The sequence below is a fragment of the Choristoneura fumiferana genome, chromosome 6 (assembly GCF_025370935.1).
Source record: "Choristoneura fumiferana chromosome 6, NRCan_CFum_1, whole genome shotgun sequence".
NCBI lineage: Eukaryota > Metazoa > Arthropoda > Insecta > Lepidoptera > Tortricidae > Choristoneura > Choristoneura fumiferana.
In genome coordinates this window covers 19,208,833-19,231,200 of record NC_133477.1, presented here as the reverse complement: position 1 = coordinate 19,231,200, position 22,368 = coordinate 19,208,833, and the positions used below count along the sequence as shown (strand labels likewise).

Below are 22,368 nucleotides of genomic sequence, written 5' to 3'. Positions count from 1 at the left end.
TGGTAAAAACGTTGACGGTGCGGACTTTCGTCAAAGAAAAAAAGTTGCCAGCATATAAAATGGCAAAAACAATGAATAAATTATCTATCTGTGGTCGTAACCCACGTCAAAACAATACGTGACGTTTACAAATTTTTATGTTCGGTGATATCGCAATAGGTGCTATAAATTTGAGAAAAAATTGCCACGCAGCATGGGAGATGCACCGGCAACCGACACGGAATCTAACAAGCCCAGCCCAGGGGACGAAGCGCCGTCTGAGACGGTAAAACTCTTTCTAGCAACCGCTTCATGTAAAGTTACATGATTTCTAATTTTCCGCTTATTAACAGGACCGGCGTCCTTTCGGCGGGCTTCAGTTCCAAGTTTCCGAAGTCGTCGGTAGATTGGAAGCTGGCGTGAATGCTCAGGACTCAGGAGATGAGGAGAAGCGTCGGGAAACTCGAAAATTTAGCGCTAGTTTCTTCGAGCCACCAGAATCGTCGATGGATGAGATTTTGGTGGTTTTAGAGGATTTGGTACTCAAGACTGACCCTAGTTGTGAGAGTTTGGAGCCTCCGCTGTTGCCCACGGACAATGTGACGCGGGCGGCTATTCTATCTCACAGTATTGCTGCTTTATTTGGAAGATTAGAAAGAAGTCACGCGTCTCGTCTAGGCGCGCATATAGCGAGTGAAACTTCGCGATGGATGGCACACATGTTCAGGTAAGATATTGTACTGCTATCTACCTCATGAGAACTGTTAATTTTAGTACACTAGCACAAACAGAACTACTGTGTAGGAATACAAGCAGTTTACACATTTAGTATTTTCAGTGACAAAGTTCCAATTATTCGGCTTGTAGTCTGGCTTATATATGGCTATGATACCATGAGTCATAGATATGTGATGCTCATTTGTTATCTGATATGACAAAATATTTGTATGTGTGTGTGTGTGTGAAGTGTTGTTAGTGGATAAACCCATATTGTGTTTAGTTTACATTTATTTGTTATGAGTGAGAAAAGTGTAAACAAAATGCTATCATTTCTTGAAGTATGTATATTTTTTGCTTTCAATTAGCAAAACATTTGCTCAACAAAATAATTTTTAAACTGAAAAAATCATGTAAGTATTGTGATAGGATTGAGGACTTGTACATTGTTTGGTGTCAAGACATATTTGACTGATTATGAATGGAATGGTGTTGAATATTATGTTGAGTTGTCTGGTATCAGAGGTTGCAATATGAACATACCGGTCCATAAAGCACTTGTAGCCAGATAAACATGGGCATAACAGGTGGAGTGTTTGATGAATTTGGCCATTGAGTCATCCAATAAGGCTGGCATATACATACAGGTGAAAAACCTAAAAAAAAAGAGAAAAATGTTTGAAGACTTGTCCTGGCTAGCAAAAATCTTTAAAAAAGTACTTTCAATATTGAAATTAATACATTTACTGCCTGTTTCACCATCCATTGATTAATTTTATTTGACAAATTAATGTGATGCCGTGTCTGTTTGTTTTGTTTAAATAGTCAGAGACGGCATCACATTTATCTGTCAAATAAAATTAATCAATGGATGGTGAAACAATGACCAATGACTTGATCAGAATTCCTTAGTTTTCTAATGTTTTTTGTAGCTTATTATATTAACAACAACGGCTTTAAGCAATATAGTATCCCATATTTACTTCAAAGTTCATTGTTTTCGAGATATTTGGCATCAAATTTGAACAACTTAATTTATAAATTTTGTGTTAATTAGTTTCAAATGAAAACCCTCGACCTGGGCCGGATTGCATAACAAAGTACAAGCTAATATTATTAGCGATTTTGTATTGAAATTCACTAATACTATTAGCTTGTACTTTATTATGCAATTGGGCCCAGTTTTAGAGACGTCATAGACAAACCCAAATATGTAGATACGAAATAAGTGTTCTTTCAGACAATGTTTAAAAAATCATACAAAATTAAGTATTCATTTTTTCAAAATCCGGTAGACAAAAATGGAGATAAAAGATTGGAGAACCAATAAACTGTTTGACTTATAATTCTATCTGTAGTGCAAAAGTAGGAGATACAATTCAAAACTTGACAAAAATCTATGAAAACCACGGGTAGCCCCTTAAAGCACTTTAAGTATCTAAATCACTTGATTTAAGTATTTTATTCTGCCAAGCATGAAATAGGTGCTAAATGTGTTTATGTTCATGCTTCATGATTCATTCATTGATTAGTGCTTGGATACAGTGATTTGTAGGCCAAGGTATTATAGTGTTGATTTTAGTTAATTATTTCTGGGGTAGATGGATAGTTGATGGTTACTTAATGCTAGAACATCAAACCTAATCTGCTTGGCAGTCTGGGACTAATTAGGCTTACTCTTTATTTGATGACTAGCTGCGGCTCTGTGGATCACACTTTGAATATGTTTACAATATCTGGGTGACGGCTGAAACTGGATAAAACGCGTTTACTCAGAGATAAGACCAAGCTAGATTGATTGTTAACCCATAGAGTGTGGCATCCTGCGCGTGTTCTTGGACAGGTGAGACTGTCCACTCCTGCGGAGATGTATACAACTCCGTACCCACCTATAGCCAACTTCTTTACTTTGAATGTACCATAGAAATCTCCGCACAGCAATTTTTTCCGAATTGGGATGTCCTAATTTTTTTCAATGTATAATAAATCGAAAACCGTTTCGAGAAATAGGCTTTGTGCAGCATATTCAGAAATCAGATTCCAAAAATATGATAAACTGAATTAAATAAACCAGATGACCAGATGGCCTAGTGGTTAGAGAACCTGACTACGAAGCTTGAAGTCCCGATTCCCATGTCGGGGCAGATATTTTTATGAAAAATATGAATATTTGATCTCGGGTCTTGGGTGTTTAATATGTATTTAAGTATATATCTATATAATTATATTTATCTGTTGCTTAGTACCCATAACACAAAATTTGCTAAGCTTACTTTGACACTAGGTCAATTGGTGTCAATTGTCTCGTGATATTTATTTATTTATTATTTATTTATACATAGGTTAGTAGACACAGGCACAGGCCTCCTCTCAGAGTGAGAAAGCTTTGGCCATGTCCTCACACAGTTGCACAGGTATTCTCGGGATGTTTTCCTTCACCATAAAGCACATAGTAAATTTCACATATAATTTTAAATTCCGGAAAAGTCAAAAGTTCGAACCCACTACCTTCTGCTTGAGATGGAACCACTAGGCTCTCACAACTGTGGATAAATGATGATTATTGATAAGTAAAATCTCAAAATGAATATCTGGACTGAACACATCGTAAAATACAGCATACATAAACATAGTTAAAAGTGTACCTTATCAGTTACCTTGGGACTTTTATTAACGGATTAGTTCACTCGTTATTCCGTTGAATTAACTGATAAATTGGATGAACATTGCGGTAGCAACATACCTTTAATTATTTAGATTTTAAGTACAGTTGACCTATCTGACTTGGTAACTCACTAAGTAAAGAACGACGTCTCGGAAACCGCGATCTAGTACAAATATAATCTCCTGCCTGCATTACAGTACAATACAATACAAAGACTCTTTATTGTACACCAGACATAGTAAGCGATACAGAAAACAGATACACAGAAAAAATATTACAAGGTGAGCAATAAGCGGACTTATCGCTTAAGAGCGATCTCTTCCAGGCAACCTTTACACCTGTACACTGACTATTACGAATTAGGGTTAGGTTATTATTAGGGATTAGGGCATGATTTGCCGAAGTATTTCTGCATCATTGAGGTTGGCTAGAAAAGGATCTAACGTATCGAAAATATAGCCAGTTGTCGGCCGGTTTTCAGTGTGGACATGCTAACTTTTTTAAATAATTTCATCATAATACACCATTGTCAAATGCTTGAATTAAGTATGTAATATAGCTCATTAAAAGAGGTATTGGAGGTGTGTCGTTACAGAAGTATAAAAAAAAAATTTGATGCATGTATTTATTTTTTTATATGGTTATTTTTTTATATGAAAAAACAAAAGGTCAAAGGTGTATCTCACTGGTTTAGTAACAGCCTATTCACTCTAGCCTTGAAGAGCCCTAGATTGAATTTATCCAGAAATACAGACGACGGGAGCGAATTCCATTCCTTAGCAGTTCTCATTGTGAAAGATGAAGCAAACCGCTTCGTGCGGGCCAGTGGAACGCTGACTACATAAGGGATAAGGGACTTGAGGGTTAGGGATATGGAGTATGATCTGGTTTATAATGACAAATTGCGGGCGTCAACTACGTGTACAGTCACCAGCATTAATATCTGCCACAGCGGAGCGTGCAAAAATATCTGGCACGTCCTTCCGGCCCTAGGAATAAAGTCGTATCAGATATTTATGCACGCTTGTTGTGTCAGATATTGGTGCTGGTGACTGTACCACATGTGTAAAACACGAAGTAATTCGATCCATTGACACGGTGTTAAAAATCATTTTCTCATAAATTTCAGCATTCGCCTCTTGTTGTTTATAACCAATAAATTAATTAATTTTACTCGCACTCGACTCGCACTTGTCCGGTTTTTAATTTAGGGATCCGTTTGCACAACATTAAGCTTAATATTTGTTAGAGTCTAGAGTCAATGTCTCCTCTACAAGCTACACTGTTGACTTGAAAAGTCAAATTTAGAAGGAAATAAGGTAAACGTACTAGTGCTCATCACTCATCAGTTGTCATCTTTAATCTTATGTCATTAGCAATAGAGATGATAGCAGGGTGTCGTCTATTGGGCATTAGCGTGTCGGGCACACGGACGTTTACATTATGCCTGTTTTCTCCATTGCTTACGTGATGTTTAACAAAGAATTATGGTGTTGTATTGCAGTGTAGCTGTTTAAAAAGTCAAATAGTGAGAAGATGCTTTACGTGTTAGCTGACGCAGAATGGTTCCATTGTCATTCATAACAATTTAGCATATGAGTCATACAAACAATAACAGATGCATTGGCCCAGTTGTCTGCAACAATGTATCTCTACTATAGAGTATCATCATCATCATCCCAGCCTATATACGTCACACTGCTGGGCACAGGCCTCCTCTCAGAACAAGAGGGCTTGGGCCATAGTTCCCACGCGGGCCCAGTGCGGATTGGGAACTTCACACGCACCATTGAATTGCTTCGCAGGTTTGTGCAGGTTTCCTCACGATGTTTTCCTTCACCGCATAGCTCGTGGTAAATTTCAAATGTAATTCCGCACATGAATTTCGAAAAACTCAGAGGTGCGAGACGGGGTTTGAACCCACGACCCTCTGTTTGAGAGGCGATAGGTCAAACCACTAGGCCACCACGGCTCTACTATAGAGTATGGATATGTAGAAATATCCAATACCAAATGATGAATGTGAAATTCGTAACATTCAAGGAAACTGACAAATTGTCAAGACATGGTCAACTTAGCATGATATCGGTCATGCAGCTGACACTGGTCTTCTGTTGGAACCATTAGTGATGTGCCAAATATTTGAAATTTACCATGACCATTACGGTGAAGAGAAACATCGTGAGGAAATCTGTACAGCCCTGCGAAAAAAATTCAAACGGTTTGCGCGAAAATACACATCCACAATGGGCCGCCTGAGAACTACGACCCAAGTCCCCTCGTTCTGAGAGGAGGCCTGTGCTGTGGGTCTTAGCTACTGACTTTGTTTACTTTCATTCAGATTGGCGGATTACAACGCTTACTACCACCAGGAGCAGTTGGAGGGTCTGGTGAGGGTCATGAGGATGCTGCTGCATTGGCGGTTCCCTCGGTACTTGGAGGACGGTGGTAAGTGCTTTCCATCATCAGTGGTCGGCGATTTTGTTGCACGTCGCTAGATATAATCTATACTTATATTATAAGAATAAGAAGTTTATTTGTTTTCTCCAGCATCAAGTACAATGAAATAAACTTAGATACGTTTTTTTTTATTCGACTGGATGGCAAACGAGCAAGTGGGTGTCCTGATGGTAAGAGATCACCAGCGCCCATAAACATCTGCAACACCAAGGGTATTGCAGATGCGTTGCCAACCTAGAGGCCTAAGATGGGATACCTCAAGTGCCAGTAATTTCACCGGCTGTCTTACTCGCCACGCCGAAACACAACAGTGCAAGCACTGCTGCTTCACGGCACAATACAATTTAGGTGTAATTGACAGTATAAACAGGAAAGATTTGGATTTTTGGATGTTTGTTACGGATAAACCCAAAAACTACTACCTACGAGAGTGAAAGGGACGGTACGATACGAACTTCGAATTTCGTAGTATACCCGCAGCTGTAATATTCTTGAGATTCACGGGCTCCTTTTGCGTTTCCAGCCCTAGCATTCTCGACGCGCCTCCCCTGCATCTACAGCTGCGTGGCGAGTCCTCTAGGGGTGGTGCAGCACCTGTGTCGGCAGCTTGGCTTGCCGCTCGCCTGCGTCCGGCCTGTGCCCGTCCACTCCGACGGTAAGTCATCAGCAGTGGTACGCTGCAGAATATCAAATAGAAATGTTATATGGAAGCGCCACTAAACCTGAATTAAATTATGCAATAAAAAAGTTTTTGGTAAAAAAAACATTTTTAATACAAGCTTTTTTTGCTGAATGTACTTTTTGTTGACTGTACTTGCACTGTCACCCAAACTACAATTGCATACCAAATTTCAAGTCCATGCCATGAACTATTGAGGAGTTCCATCCGGCAGAGACAATTCTGGCCGGTCCACCAGGATGTCACTACCAGATTATTGTATTGTCAACAGATTTACATAAGTATGTGAAATTTTAAGTCAATCCGACCACTGAAAGTGGGTCAAATTCAACTTGCAAGAAGACCCGTACATACATAAATACATACATCGCAAGTTTAATAAAAGCTTGTGAAGAATTTTTTTTATTAAAAAAGTCAGAAAAATATCAAAATACAGACAGTCAAATACACTTGCCGCATTGCCCCGTTAAACCGCGATGGTCAACCTTGCAAGTCCGAAGTTTTTAAATACGGTTTAATGAAAAAAGTTCAGCGGACCAAGAATAGGTAAACGTCTATTACAGGTCGTGGCATGGACATAGAGGCCCTTGACCGCTTGTGTGAGGAAGACCTAGCTTTAGACCGGACCCCGTTGCTGGTGCTCGGCGAGGCCGGGGCACCGCCGCTGGGCTGTGGGACTCCACTGGTGCCCCTGGCTGAGGTGTGCAGCAAACGGGGCCTGCATTTGCATTTAAGGGGGCACGCCTTGGCGCTACCAGCTGCTATGGGGAGAGATGAGGTATGTCACATATTTATTAAACACATGTACTGTTGACTTTTCGCCACAGTTGGTAAAAACAAAACCCATCTAGGATCACTTGGCGACCACGAACCGGAAGACGATGAGTTGGCAGGCCTCCCATTAGGAGGACTGACGACATCGTGAGAATTTCGGGCAACCGGTGGGTACAAGTGTCGAGTTGTCATGATGGTTTTTTTGGAGACTTTTTGTATTTTTTTATTTCAACTCTAAACTTGTTACTTTCACGAAACATGGATGTCGCTAGTGCTGCTGCTTAAGTAGCATAGTAAAAAATAAGCAACCTGAGATATGTATGCATAGGAAAAATTCGTGTCTAGATTCCTGTCCAGCAGTGGTGTAGGGGTCTTATAGCACGCAGCACGGATTGCTGAGGACCTAGGTTCGATTCCCAGTGCTGGTCTCTTTTTCTGGTTTTTATGTGCATCCATGTCTCAGTTTGTATTTTCGATGTCGAGTTGTCGTTCAGTGTGGCCTTCTATGGGAGGCCTTTGTTCAACAGTTGATGTCTTTCGGCTAACGGTGATGATGATGATGATGATAGAATCACTATGTTGTCCGACCATCCTCCATTTCTACTAAACGCGTTGAGGTATCAAGCTGTAATTGATATCAAATACTCAGACCTGCTACTCCTTAGCGCAGCGAAAAAACAGACTTCTAAGTCGATGCAATCAAAAGACGAAGACATTAAAAAAAAAGTGTTATAACATTTGACAATTAAGTGTGCCAATATTTAACACAGAAAATGACTTACTGATGATGTATTTGCTTACTTCGCAGAGCTACAGTATAGCTGACTCGCTCACACTCACGCCCGGGCCCTGGTTGGGTGTACCGGGACTCCCTACTGTCGTATCCTTTTTCAGATAATTAAAAAATTATAACATTGGGACTAGTTTTTTTCGGTAAGATTTTACTATCAATCTGCGTGAAATAAATTTCCTTAATGAAATCACAGACATTTTACAAAATTCCAGAAACTGTAACAGCTAACGATCATTCCAAAGGTGTAAATTCGGTAAGTAATATAGTTATGCTATTGGTTTATACAAGCTGGTGGTGGCAGGTGGTAGGACCTTGTGCAAGGTCCGCCCGGATTGCTACCACCATCTTGCTCGCTAATCCTGCCGTGAAGCAGCAGCCGGTGAAATTACTGGCACTTGAGGTATCCCATCTTAAGCCTCTAGGTTGGCAACGCATCTGCAATACCACTGCAATACCCCTGGTATTGCAGATGTTTATGGGCGGTGGTGATCTCTTACCATCAGGAGACCCACTTGCTCGTTTGCCATCCATTTAAATAAAAAAAATGGTGCGTAAAGCCACAGAAGGTGCGGTATCGAATCGCGTCCGACGATTCTTTTTTTTAAACCTCGGTGAGGTTGCTCGTAAGCACGTCCAGTCGCGCTTCTTTGTGCGCCGAGGCAATAGGCTTATGGCGAGCCTTACTCATTGTTTTACCTTGTTACTTGTATAATTTATTTCTTAACAGATGATGTTAGCTGTGAGTACATATTTTGTAGGTTTGTTCTAAAACTTTTGAATGATTTTTTTTTTTTTAGGGGAACAATCCCCTCATGGGCCACCAATTTATGTCTCGTGGCTCAATATAACTTAAGTTAGTAAATCCCAAATTTATCAAAAACATGGGTCGTGTATAAATAATGGCCTATTGGCATTTCTGAACTATTCAAACGTAAAACACCTGATGCAATTAAATAACAAGTACCTGGGCGACCGAGCTTTGGTCGGGTTAAATTCGTTATTAAGCGTTTTCCCAGAGATAAAACCAAGCTAGATCGACTTGTCATCCCCGAAAACCCCTACATATCAAATTTCATCGAAATCGTTGGAGCCGTTTCCGAGATTCTTTGCTCGTTTAAAGGTATTAGATATATTAGATTTGTTGGAATGCCCTTAAAGCGGTCCAGGGTCCACACATACTGTCTGTTGGTAGTATTTAAGTGCAACACGTGCTTCAGGAGACAGTGGTATTATTCTTTGGGAACCTTGTGACGTTAACACCCGTCGATTTAGGGTCTACCCACATCTATCGACCCGGAATCGGTAGAAGCCGATAGTAAAAAGCTTACCCCCTTATTCATAAACGACAATCAAACCTATTTTAGTTAAAATGCCGCTAAAATTCGTTTGTGCTTATCTGTCACTTCGACATTTGTATTTGTTAGAAAGGGACAAAGCATTTGTTAGTTAACATAGGCTTGTTAAGTTTTATGAATAAGGGGGTTAATGTCTACGCAATTAGACCAAAAAAGACGTCGACGCGTCGGTAGGCGTCGGCCGAGCCGAACCATCCCTTTTTAGCTCTTGTCGCGTGGACGTAAAGTTTTTTTCTATCGACTTTTGCCGATACCGCGTCGATAGATGTGGAGAGACCCTTGGATATATCACACACGTACGTTTATTTCAATTCGGAATAATTCTGAACGCACAGGCCACCATACGGAATTCCGAATCGGAGAAAACTTCGGACGGAAAACTACTGTTTGTATGTGGTAGTTCCATAGATTTGTATGGATTTACTGCGTTCGAAATCCCGAAACGGAATTCCTAGTGTATGTGGACGGCCTTAATGAGGGCTATCGTTTTTTGTCTCACTAGATGGCGCACTGTTGCGTGAGGTGTTTAAGTATGGCTTTCAAAGTCTGTTATTACGGGCGTGAAAACTAAGTTTAGATTAAAATCATATTTAATACACCTTAAAACCGTACCATAAAAATATCCAGCATGCCACAGTGTTGCATAGTCCCCGTTTTATTCGGAAAAAAGGGAGGACAAAGGTTTCCGAAAGACAAAACTGTCTCAAAACACAGACATTCATTGCCCCGGAACGCATATTTGCCATAATTAATTCCAGATATTGCAAAATATTCACAAAATTATTCTAATTATAAATAAACCCGCGTAGCTCACCCAAAAACTATGAGATTTGACATTTCGGAGACCTCACGCTTCACTAGCGCCTCTAGTGGCGAATTCATACGCGATAGCCCTCATTCGGCATGAATTAAATGTGTGTGCAGGCGGGCAGCCGCGAGGGCGCGCTGGTGGCGCTGGCGGGGCTGTCGGGCGGCGGCGCGCGGCTGCCGGCGCTGGCGCTGTGGGCCGCGCTGCGGGCGGCCGGCGCGCGCGCGCTGCAGGCCCGCCTCGCAGCCGCCTTCCGCGCCGCACGCGCCGCCCGCGCCGTGCTGGCCGCGGCCGAGCTGCGCCTGCTGGTCAGTGTGTGGGATAACCCGCAACTCTCACGATATCAGTCCACCTGCTGGGCGGCCTGCCAACGCTTCGTCTTCCGGTTCGTGGTCGCTACTCGAGGACTTTTTTCCCCCAACGGTTATCTGTTCTCCGAGCGATGTAGCCCGCCCATTGCCACGTCGACTTGCATATTTTTCCAGCTATGTCGGTGAGTTTAGTTCTTCGGGGAATTTCCGTATTCCGGATTCCATCGCGCAAAGAAACTCCAAGCATAGTTCTCTCCATAGCTCGTTGCGTGACTGAGCCTCTCTAAAAGGCCAACAGTCAAGGACCACGTCTCAGCGCCATAGGTCATCACTGGCAACACACACTGGTCGAAGACTAGTCTTCAGGCACTGCGGAATATTGGACGAGAAGACATCACGAAGTTTCCCGAACGCTGCCTATCCGAGTTGGATTTATCGTGCGACATTTTTTCTGATTCTGATTCTGCTTTGTCGAAGTTGGACCTACCCAATCGGACAACTTGTGCGGCGGAGCGGAACGGTGGGCGAGATAAAAATCCACCACTAGAATTTCATAAGTCTCCACTCTTCTTCAGTGGACAGGGAGTTGGCAACTAGCTTAAAAATTCATACACAACCAGGAAACGGAGCGAGAACGCGATACGAGAAAGAAGAGCAGAGAAGCGTGGCACAGAAACGAGCGCGAGCGAAGAAGTAGGGAAGCTCCGCGAATGGAAAAACAGTCTGCAACTCCGCTCTGCTATCTAGTTCCGCGCCTCCACATCTCCGCTTGGCATTACTTTCTCCGCTATCTCTGAGTGGATAAGATTTAAAAGGCGCCTATAAGGGATTCGGATCCGCTTGAGGATCTTTGAATCTTCAGATTTACCTATCTCTATCCACGACCACTCTGTCAAGAGTGATACCGACAAAGAAGAGATTGGGATGATTTCGAGTCATCATCATCATCATCATCCCAGCCTATATACGTCCCACTGCTGGGCAAAGGCCTCCTCTCAGATCAAGAGGGCTTGGGCCATAGTTCCCACGCGGGCCCAGTGCGGATTGGGAACTTCGCACGCACCATTGAATCGCTTCGCAGGTTTGTGCAGGTTTCCTCGCGATGTTTTCCTTCACCGCAAAGCTCGTGGTAAATTTCAAATGTGAATCCGCACATGAATTTCGAAAAACTCAGAGGTGCGAGCCGGGGTTCGAACCCACGACCCTCTGCTTGAGAGGCGATAGGTCAAACCACTAGGCCACCACGGCTTCTTGATGCGGCGTCATGATTTCGAGTTACATAATTATATTTTCAATTCAAATTCTTTTTTATTTTCAGAGTGAACGACCGGGTGGTGACGAACCGCCGAACGTCGATATAGTTGTGAGTAACTGTTAATTTTCTATCGACAAAATATTCATATGTACGTATGACGTACTGGCAAAACGTAGTGCAACACGAAGAAATGTAACATATCTGTATTTATGCAGCCATCACCTATGTTTCACAAATAAAACTGATTGATATCAAGAGCTTTGGATCAAATCCAATTAAAATCGTTTCATCGCTGCATAAATCTGACTACGGCATTAAGTAGAGTTAAGGGAGACATGTAATGATATTTATATGTAAGTTCCAAATTGGAAATGTAATTTCGCACATAAATTTCAAAAAAGAAAAAAAAAGAAAGAATGATTTATTTTGGCTCCATAAGTACCACCTAAAACTAAGACTAAAACTAGCACTAAACTAAAACTATGTTACTTGGTGACACGGCAGGATACCAAAAAGGGTCTCCACTCAGCACGTGTTGCCGCACATTATGTGCAGTAACGCTGGTTTTCTGTGGAGCCCAAGTAAAAAAGAGAGGTGCGAGCTGGGGTTTGAACCCACTATCCTCTGCTTGAGATTCTTCTGATGATGATGATGATGGCGATGATGATTGCTTTCCAGGAAGCGATATCGCAGGCGTCGGCGTGCGTGACGTTCCAGTTCGCGCCGGCGGGGCCTGAGAAACCGCCCCCCTACTACGATAAACTCAACTCCTGGCTCGGACAAGTGCTGCAGAGGGAAGCTGACATGGTGAGCTTTTTAAACTTTCATTCAGCTATTTTTTTCTTTTTTTTTCCGTGCCTTAAGTGCCCTGTTTTATGCCAGCCTCATTGGAAGACTCGATGGCCACATCCATCGAACACTTCTCCTGCTTGCTTAAATGAATTAAATTGCAACGGTTGGAAGTAAATTTGTGAGCTACCTACGTGTAATTTTAGACGTCCAGTTGTCTATATACCAAATTTCATCCAAATCCGTCTAGCCGTTTTAGCGTGAAGGAGTAAAAAACACAGACATTAAAAATGCGAAAGTTTGTAAGCCTGCTTGTATGTAAACTCATCATGTCTAAACCGCTGAACCGATTTAGATGAAATTCGATATGCATATGTTTGAGTCCCCGGGAAGGATAGAATAGTTTTTACCCCGGAAAATTGCATAGTTCCCGTGCGATAGCGATAGCCGAATCCTACGCAGATGGAGTCTCGGGCAACAGGCTAGTCCATAATAAATGCTAATGTGTGTGTTTGTGTGTTTGTCCATCTTTCACGTCGAAACGGAGCGACGGATCGACGTGATTTTTGGCATAGAGACAGTTTATGGCCTAGAGAGTGACATAGGCTAGTTTTTTTTTCCGGAAAAATGCACAGTTCCCGAGGAAACAGCGCGCAATGACCGAATTCCACGCGGGCGAAGCCGCGGGCTAAAACTAGTAAATAATATTTGTATTGTACTTTCAAAGACTACTACATACAGACAAATATATTTTAATTAATTTAATTTAATAATTAAAATGATCTCCACAGCTGAGCATAGAAGTGTGCGAGACAGAGAGCCACGGCGTGGTCCTCCGTTACTGTCCGCTGGAGGGCTCGCTCCTCCCGGAGGCCAGGGTGGAGGCGTTCGCGGCCCTCGTGGACGCGCAGTGCCACGTGCTGCGCGCCACCGTGGCGCTCCGGGAGCCCTTCCACGAACACGTGGAGCGACACCCGAGCCTGCGGCTGGTCCATGTGCCGGGGTGGGCAGGTCAGTCCTGGATTTGACAATAGGCCGTATAGGCCGTATAGGCCGCGGCCTAGGGGCAGCAGATATCAGAGGATGCTCACACGATTTTTAGGTAACCCTTATAGTTTCGCCATGTCTGTCTGTCTGTCTGTCTGTCCGTCCGCGGCTTTGCTCAGGGACTATCAATGCTTGAAAGCTGTAATTTTGCACGGATGTATCCGTATGTAAACTATGCCGACAAAATAGTACAATAAAAAATTTAAAAAGGTTTTTTTTAGGGTACCTCCCATAGACGTAAAGTGGAGCGTCCCCCCCCCCCTCTAAAATCTAAACCGGTGGGTGGAAATTTTTAAAAAAATTCAGGATGGTATAAGTATATCAAACTTTCAAGGAAAACTATAACGGCTAAGTTTTCTTGAGAAATATTAGTATTTTATAAGTAAATAGCCGCCTAAGGTATAAAATATACCTAAACTTGGAAGATTCCGTATAAAATACGAAATCCTTAGAAAAATATTACTTAATTTTTTCGTAATGGCTACGGAACCCTATTTTGGGTGTGTCCGACACGCTCTTGGCCGGTTTTATTTATTATTATATATTTTCATCTAAATGGGTCCGTACTCTATTGCACCTGTACAACGGCTGACAAACGTCACATAAGTAGCGTGTGACAACGCTCTACGAAGCCGAAATTAGCCGAGTCTCTTTCTAAAGACCGATGTGCAATCTTTATGCCCGGGTACTGTACTCGGTTCATTAATGTCTAACCAAAAAATTAGTGGGTTTCCTGCCTGTAGAACACATGTGTGTTACAGACACAGCTGTGTCAGACATGAACTCCGCAAAGTAACGCCTGAATCATTTGTATATCTGTCCAGGGCTCGGCGGTGTGCGTTACGTGCCCCCCGGGTGGGAGGAGGCCTCCGTAGAAGACCTGAACGCCCTCAATCGGCAGTTGGTAGAGACTCTTCGGGCTACTGATGGAGCTTTCTCCTGCGGGGAGGGCATCGATGGACACGCATGCGTCAGGTAACTGGGGTGCTAGCCGCCTGGTGGGAGGTAACGCCCTCTTTAAGTTAAGGGTTATGCCCTACTAGTAATGTAAGGTATGTGAAAATACAAACTGAGACATGGATGCACAGAAAAACCAGAAAAAGAGACCAGCACTGGGAATCGAACCCAGGTCCTCAGCATTCCGTGCTGCGTGCTATAACCCCTACACCACTGCTTGACAGGAATCTAGACACGAATTTTTCCTATGCATACATATCTCAGGTTGCTTATTTCTACTTTGCTACTTAAGCAGCAGCACTAGCGACATCTATGTAGCGTCGACAGACGTCACACTCTTTCGGAACCAACCGCTCACCCAGACAAGAGATGTCGCTACTAAGCAATCAAAATATGATTGGTTTTTAAAAGTAACAAATTGGGAGTTGAAATAAAAAATACAAAAAGACTCCAAAAAACCAATCATAAGGTAAGTATGTGTTTTGTTATATTCGCGAATGCGAATGCAGGCTTTTTTTATTTTGCCCAAAGAATTTCCAAGTGATACCTATCTGACATTCTCACAATTTAATCGCTTGAAATCGTGAAACTGTGGAATGGTCTTTTGTGGAGCCTTTTTATTTATTTACACGAAACATTGATAATTTTGTATAATAATTGAAGAGCAACCTTAAATCTGTCGAAATCATCAATTTACCCTATTGTCTATAGCTATATATGGCCCAGTGGTCGACATGGCTCACTGACCCAACTGATTCCAACAATAACATGCATCAAACAAACTAATATCCTTGATAAAATTAAGCGACAAACGATCGTCTTGTTAATGCTTTTTAATAATTTAAATTATATTTGTCCAGGTTTGGTATGGTGACGGCAGACACTGATATAGAAGAGTTGTTGGAGCTAGTCGTGCTAGCAGGGAAGGAGGTAGAGGAGAGCTCGAGGGCTCTCACGAATATGACTGAGGTTTTAAAGAAAGGTACGTATCGTAAGAAAGACCATTTAAAATTACTTAAATCTGAATTATAGAATAGGACAAGAGAGAGTGGGCAGCAGCGAGCAGCGCTCTCTATTGTTAGCTACGAGCCCCGGACTCCAGCACTGCGGTGTTGAAGGCAAGGGGAGACTACCACACTATTTTCCCAAGAAAGTTGTCATAAAGGTTCACTATTCATCCGCCAATCACAACCACTGTCAAGAGTGAAGCGACTTAGAAGACATGTCGGTCGTACTATGCCACCTCATCTTTTTTTTTTTGGACGTAGGCCTCCGCCATAAACTTTAAGTTGCTTGGTTGGAAGCGGCCCGCATCTACCGCATCCACCACTATAAAGGTTTTGCGAGAAGATGGGTGAAAGGAAATTGAGCGCTATGTCTTATTAGGTACTCACTTGTAATGTAACACGCTAATGTGACATATTATTAAATTTGAATGTCTAGTTTTACGGTGAATTGTATGTATTTCTTTAGCCGTGTAAATGTTATTTTTTAAAAAATAACACGTAAATGTCTTTATTTCTATCAACAGGCATAGAAGCCGCGCAAGCCGACCTAGAGCGCGAGAACGCCCACCGGCTGTGGCAGGAAGGGCTACTCCGGCGGGTACCAGTGGTCGGCCGCGTCGTGGACTGGTGGTCGCCGGCCGCCGTGCCGCCGCCGCCCGGCCGTCGGCTGCACCTCGCGCACGGCACGCTGCAACCCACCACCGACGTATACAGGTACTGGCCCAGTGGTCGCCCGGCCTGGACCGGTGGTCGACCGACCGGGCACCAGTGGTCGACCGCATGTTGGCCTACTATTTAAAAAAAAACTTTCTGTCAAGTTATTTGCAGATTCTTTTTGGCAACAATGTTATTAGTGGCCTACTTACAGAACGTTTGCATTTTGAGTTTTTGACTGGCACCGAAATTTAAAATACATACACCGTGTTTTTCTTGATTACTGTTAACTTAGACAGACGGCTCACTTCATTGATAGAAACTAACTGGTTGTTACATTTTTAGCCATTATTTTTCATATACATATAATAGGTATATTATGAGTTCACTGTATTGAATTGTATTGTATAAGTTCATTCGTAGTTATTGTTAAACTTGACGAGTGACATTGAAATGACACGTGTTGTTCTAAAACGTATCTAAATCGCCTTTATTTTTTCAGATCTGTCCAAAAGAAAGAACCCGAACCGGCGCCCGCGCACTCGCCCACGAGACAACTGCAAGCGGCCGACCAATAGTCACCATTGGCCCAAACGTTTGACGCGCCGAAAACTAAGGCAAGTCGGCTGGCTCAAATGTTTGACAAACCCGCCAACTTTCACCACGCCAACGGTTCATTACCAAGCGCGCACAAATATCTACAGATAAAATGTATAATACTTTCCATCGGGAAAAGTCGGAATTCAATCAGAAGTCAATCAATTAGTTGAATTAAATGAGTGAAATTTGATATCCATTAATATGAAACTTTATTATTTACTCTGCCGTCGAAATGCGAAAGGGCACAACTAACATTTTGTTAAACTCGAGAAAATAAATGTGTTTTTTTTTTACGTTTTCATTAAAAAAAAAATGTCTTGCAACGTAGTATCGGCATAACTAAAAAATGACCCTTTTCATTTTAATATTTTAGAAATAGTTTTTAGTATCCTATATTGTTAGGGAAAAATAGGCATATTTTCTGTTATTTATGCCTTTCCATTTTAATATTCAGCATCATTTAACATTAAAAATTAAGCACATTTAGCCTACATAGGTCCTTTATTTTTTAATATCACTGAAATTAACCTTTTTAACTAAGCAGTTTAACCATAGCCAAATATGCCTCTTTGCTTTAATAAATCTAGTAGTAAATCTGAATATCTCAGGCATTCGTACCCTTTGGGCTAACGGTATCTCTGACGGTATTTCTCCAAGAAATGTACAAAAAAATCAGACGCACAAAAAATGTTAGTTGTGCCGTTTTCGTTATGACGGCAGTACTGCCAGATGTCAAAAAGGCTGTACGATGGAAGCTAATGAGGGCTATCGCGTATAAATTCGCCGCTAGAGGCGCTAGTGTAGCGAGAGGTCTCCGAAATGTCAAACGTCACTGTTTTTGGGTGAGCTACGCGGGTTTATTTATAATTAGAATAATTTTGTGAATATTATCTTTGTTTTGAGACAGTTTTGTCTTTCGGAAAACTTTGTCCACCTTTTTTCCGAACAGCAACACTGTGGCATGCTCGATATTTTTATGGTACGGTTATAAGGTATTAAATATGATTTAAATGTAAATTTTGTTTTCAAGCCCGTAATAACAAACTAACCACTATGCTTCAGAGGACCTTTGTCTACGGTGGCGCCAACTGGTGAAACGTTAACCCTCATTGAAAGAACATGATAAAAATACGAACTTTTCCTTTAAAATATGATGGAAAGCCAATATGCATTACATCTGTACAGTCACGTCTAAAATATGTATACAAAAACAAGGTTGCATAAATATGTAGTCATACATTGTATCAAAAATATTTATCTATTACTGACACCAAAAATTGTATTCATTAAACTTTTTCAGTATTATGTAATCACAAAATGCTTCAGAAAGTTGCATACTTAAATAAATTCCATTTAAATGTATCCACCTCGTAGGCAAAAATAAGTATACATGAATGGGTTCCATATACATATAACCACACCAATTTGGCAAATATTTGTATACGCCGTTTGATTCATAAATATGTAAACACGATTTGATATTTTGATTCGTTTTGAAGAATTACTGTTTTGTTAAGATTACATGTCTGTCTCTTTCGTAACCTGCATGCGGGCAGGGACATACATACTACGAATCCATACTCCATTAAAATAATATTATATACTGGTGACCCGTTCCGGCACAACACGCTTACGGTATACATAGACACCGTGAATCACACTATTTATTTGTGAAAACCGCATCAAAATCCGTTGCGTAGTTTGAAAGATCTAAGCGTACAGACAAAAAAAGCGACTTTGTTTTATACGAGTGATGAATTGAAAGTAACTCTGTCTGTTCCGGTATCACGTCGAAACCGACTGGTTTCGACTGTCAAGGGCTGAACATAGGGTACTTAGTTTTTATCTCCAAAAGCAACTGAGCTGGATGAAATTTGGTATGGATATATTTAATTTTTTATACACCATTAAGATCACCAAATACTTGGAAACGTCCAGAGTGGTCATTAATATCGACTAAGCCAAAGCGATCAAGTTGTTCGGGTCATCCACTGAGGACAGATCCACTGAAGCATCTATAATTTGCAATCTTTAATCATTGTAATTTTAATTATAGAAGACAGCTTCTGAATGACGATGACAGAATGGCGATCTTGCACTTGACAGTATAAGTATATGTAAGTAATTGATTTTAAAATGAAGTTCTTCCATGAAGCCAGTGACTTTCTTTTATAATATATAACCTATCTGAAGTTACAAATACATTCGTACTGCAAACCAAGAACTGGCTACAGTGCGGCTTTACCACTAACAATTAACAATATAATTAAAATAAAAAAAAAAAATGCATAGTGCACCTTTCTGAGAATGATCCTAAACTGAAATACTCAATATTTACAAGTCAATTCAATCTAAGGACTGTCAAGTGCGTCATAGAATAATCGTGAGATAGACGTATGCAGTGACAAGTCCGCACTGTTTTCGTGAATTGTCAAATCAGTTAAATATACAACTTACGATTCTATGCCAGTCAGACAAGGTTTGTTGTTGCAGTCTGGATACATATTTATGAATCAAACGGCGTATACAAATATTTGCCAAATTGGTGTGGTTATATGTATATGGAACCCATTCATGTATACTTATTTTTGCCTACGAGGTGAATACATTTAAATGGAATTTATTTAAGTATGCCACTTTCTGAAGCATTTTGTGATTACATGATACTGAAACAGTTTAATGAATACAATTTTTTGGTGTCAGTAATAGATACATATTTATGATGAAAATGTGTGGCTACATATTTTTCAATTTTTTTTGTGTATACATACTTTTAGACGTGACTGTACACGATTGAAGAGTCTAACTCGCTTCACTTTAAAAACAAATGAAAGGTAAATGTGGAGATTTTGAATCAGTCTTTGGAATAAGTAGTACTAAGGTTTTATGACAGGCGAAATGTCGATAGATGGCGTTAATGTCGTGAGGTCCGTTTGACGTTACATTTTAACCAATTACGAACGTGACGCATATGTCAAAAGGACAAGGCACAGAAAACCTTATTCATCTAAATAAAGTTCGAAAGAGCACGTTATTTATAATACTAGCGTAAACTAGCAGGCAAAGTTGGGCTACTACGAAACTCGAAAATCGAAGTTCGTATCGGAACTATTTAATACGAGACCGAGAGGGACGGAGCGATACGAACTTCGATTTTCGAGTTTCGTAGTAGCCCTGCAGAAACCGTCATTGACACTAGTTACTATTCCATTGACTGTTAAAAATGGATTTTGGATGCAAATGATATCCACGTTTGCCAATAAATATCCAAAGATGGTTGCTATAACATTTCGACAGAATGTGAGTGAATATAGCCAATTTTAATGCAATAATATTGTTATTTATGACTATAGGTACGTTCAAATGCGGTATTTGTATAGTAATTAAAACATGTATGTCGTAATACGAAAATGTTCAATTGAAAGTGTGATTATGCCAGTTGTATAATACTAAGTGTGAAATAATTGGGAAGATTCATACATTTTATGAGTATATTCTATTTGTTCTAACATGATCCAAATGACAGATACCAAACTGACGGAACTAGAGTCCCTCCTACTGTTACGCAAACTATCGATACTTTTGCATGTACCTGGTGCTAAAAGTGGCAAAATAGCGTTATATTTGTTAGTTTAAACGTTAGACTACTGAACTGAAAGTCTTATTTGAATTTTTAAATATAATTTATTAGACACTTGTAGTGTCACTTTCCGACTCCGACGAACAATCTTACAAATTAATAATAAGTTCGTTTATTTTACCGATAACCCTCACCTCTAGCGATTGCGACCTATTGAAACAACATTGTAAGGGCGTTAATTAAAGAAATTAAGTTAATATAACACAGTGCCCACGCGGTAACTTAACAATTTGTTTGCAATTTTAAGTTCAATTTTTTCAAGCATTATATTATCTCTGTTGGAAAAAATAAAAAAAATGTTACCGCCTCACAAAGTTACATAATCATCATGTGTCATTTGAATCATCTTAGAAAAAATAGAATATAGTAGAGTACGTCATCGAGAACTAGAAATTTTCATACAAAATCGAGACAGTTACGAACAGGTATTTAGAATATACCCGTGTAATATAAATATTATAAATTGGCTTAATTCCTAAATAGTTATTTTCACACCATTTAGAAAAGTAACTTTCCCTCTATGACGAGTGGGATCAAAGTGCAACTTTTCTGTTCAATGCTTTTCTAAGTGTTTTTTGCAAATGCAATCTTTTGAAGTTGTTAATTGTATTATATTTAGAATTGTTTTATTTCAATTTTCGTCGTACTCGCTGTGAAAAGTTGTATAAGTCACACGGGAGCAAAATTATTTTCATCTTGGGCGTTAACACTTGAATCTCTCATTACGCTCGGGATTCTACTTTAGAATCCCTCGCTTCTGGATTCAATGTACCGCCCTCGCTGTAAATACATCATTTTGCTCCGTTGTGACACAAATAAGTATTCAGTTCAACTCTCGTGGCACTATGGGAAGCCCAGCTAAATTTAAAGTTATGCATCCATTAGAACGGGATGACTGGTAAATAAGTAATTACACTAATTAAAAACAAATATTCCGACGAGAACCTTCTTTTTTTCTAAATCTGTTAAGAAACAATAGAAACCACAAATTTTGTATTGCTAGATATTTTAATTTAGGAATCGAAATCATTAAAACAATAACATTTCTTTTTCGAACAGACTGGTGCTGTTAACCTCAGAAAGAGAGAGAGAGAGCCCAGATGGGCCGCTCAGCAAGGGGGAATCATTAACAATCAACCTAACTGCCATAACTCTCACATTATAGTAATAAATGATAGTATAAGATCCTGTCGTAAAATTCCGCACCCATTCGCAACTTTACCGAAATGCATCTAGGGTTACAACGTCGCTGGTTTGCATAGCAAAATCTTGTAGCAACAGGGACTATGCATGACACGCAATTTTCTCTTAAACAACTTATCGTGATAAAAAACTGAAAAATAAAATAAATGACGTAAAAATCATCAATATATGTTCTGTAGTAGTCTTGTGATTTATTTTCATTTTCGTAGTTATCTTTTCCATCCTTTTCACAACGAATTCGTGCTATTTTCACAAGTCTTTTAAGTCTATATAGGTAGTCATTCACGATGACGCGTGCCGTAGTTTTTATTACAATGTCATTAATGTCTGTTTTTAACAAAATCATGCGTCTTCGTGGATGGCACTAGGTATAGGTCTGCTAGAACTCTTCAACGATCAAAGACATCTGATCCGACTTGAATCTGGGTACCGATATGTAATTTGAATGACAACGCGAGTACAGTGCGAATAAATCTTGTATTCAAAATGAAATTTTTGACAAGACCTTATTTAATAAAAAGCTCCTAGATTTTTTTAGGCAACCCTGTGGCGTTATGATACTATGTGCAAAGAATGTTACAAATTTTACGATGGGATCTCAGGCTATGGAAACCACCTAAAATACAAAACATGTAAATATTAGTGATAAGTCATTTCGTATACGTTCACTAAACG

General features: G+C 40.4%; 1 protein-coding gene across 2 annotated transcripts; it reads left to right on the top strand.

Moving 5' to 3' along the window:
* Positions 1-111: 111 nt before the first annotated feature.
* Positions 112-21,639, top strand: LOC141429272 (pyridoxal-dependent decarboxylase domain-containing protein 1). 2 transcript variants are annotated; one of them, XM_074089562.1, is made up of 16 exons: positions 112-265; positions 333-706; positions 5,703-5,809; positions 6,345-6,476; positions 7,064-7,278; positions 8,083-8,154; positions 8,261-8,320; positions 10,347-10,538; positions 11,860-11,904; positions 12,475-12,603; positions 13,377-13,596; positions 14,457-14,607; positions 15,450-15,571; positions 16,121-16,310; positions 16,753-16,867; positions 21,550-21,639. In XM_074089562.1, exons 1-15 carry the CDS (start codon positions 194-196, stop codon positions 16,826-16,828), a joined length of 2,157 nt encoding a protein of 718 aa, XP_073945663.1. In that variant the 5' UTR covers positions 112-193; the 3' UTR covers positions 16,829-16,867; positions 21,550-21,639. The 2 variants fall into 2 exon arrangements, with proteins under 2 accessions (XP_073945663.1, XP_073945662.1); XM_074089561.1 differs by lacking the exon at positions 21,550-21,639 and having other exon boundaries at positions 16,753-18,646.
* The last annotated feature ends 729 nt before the right edge of the window (positions 21,640-22,368 follow it).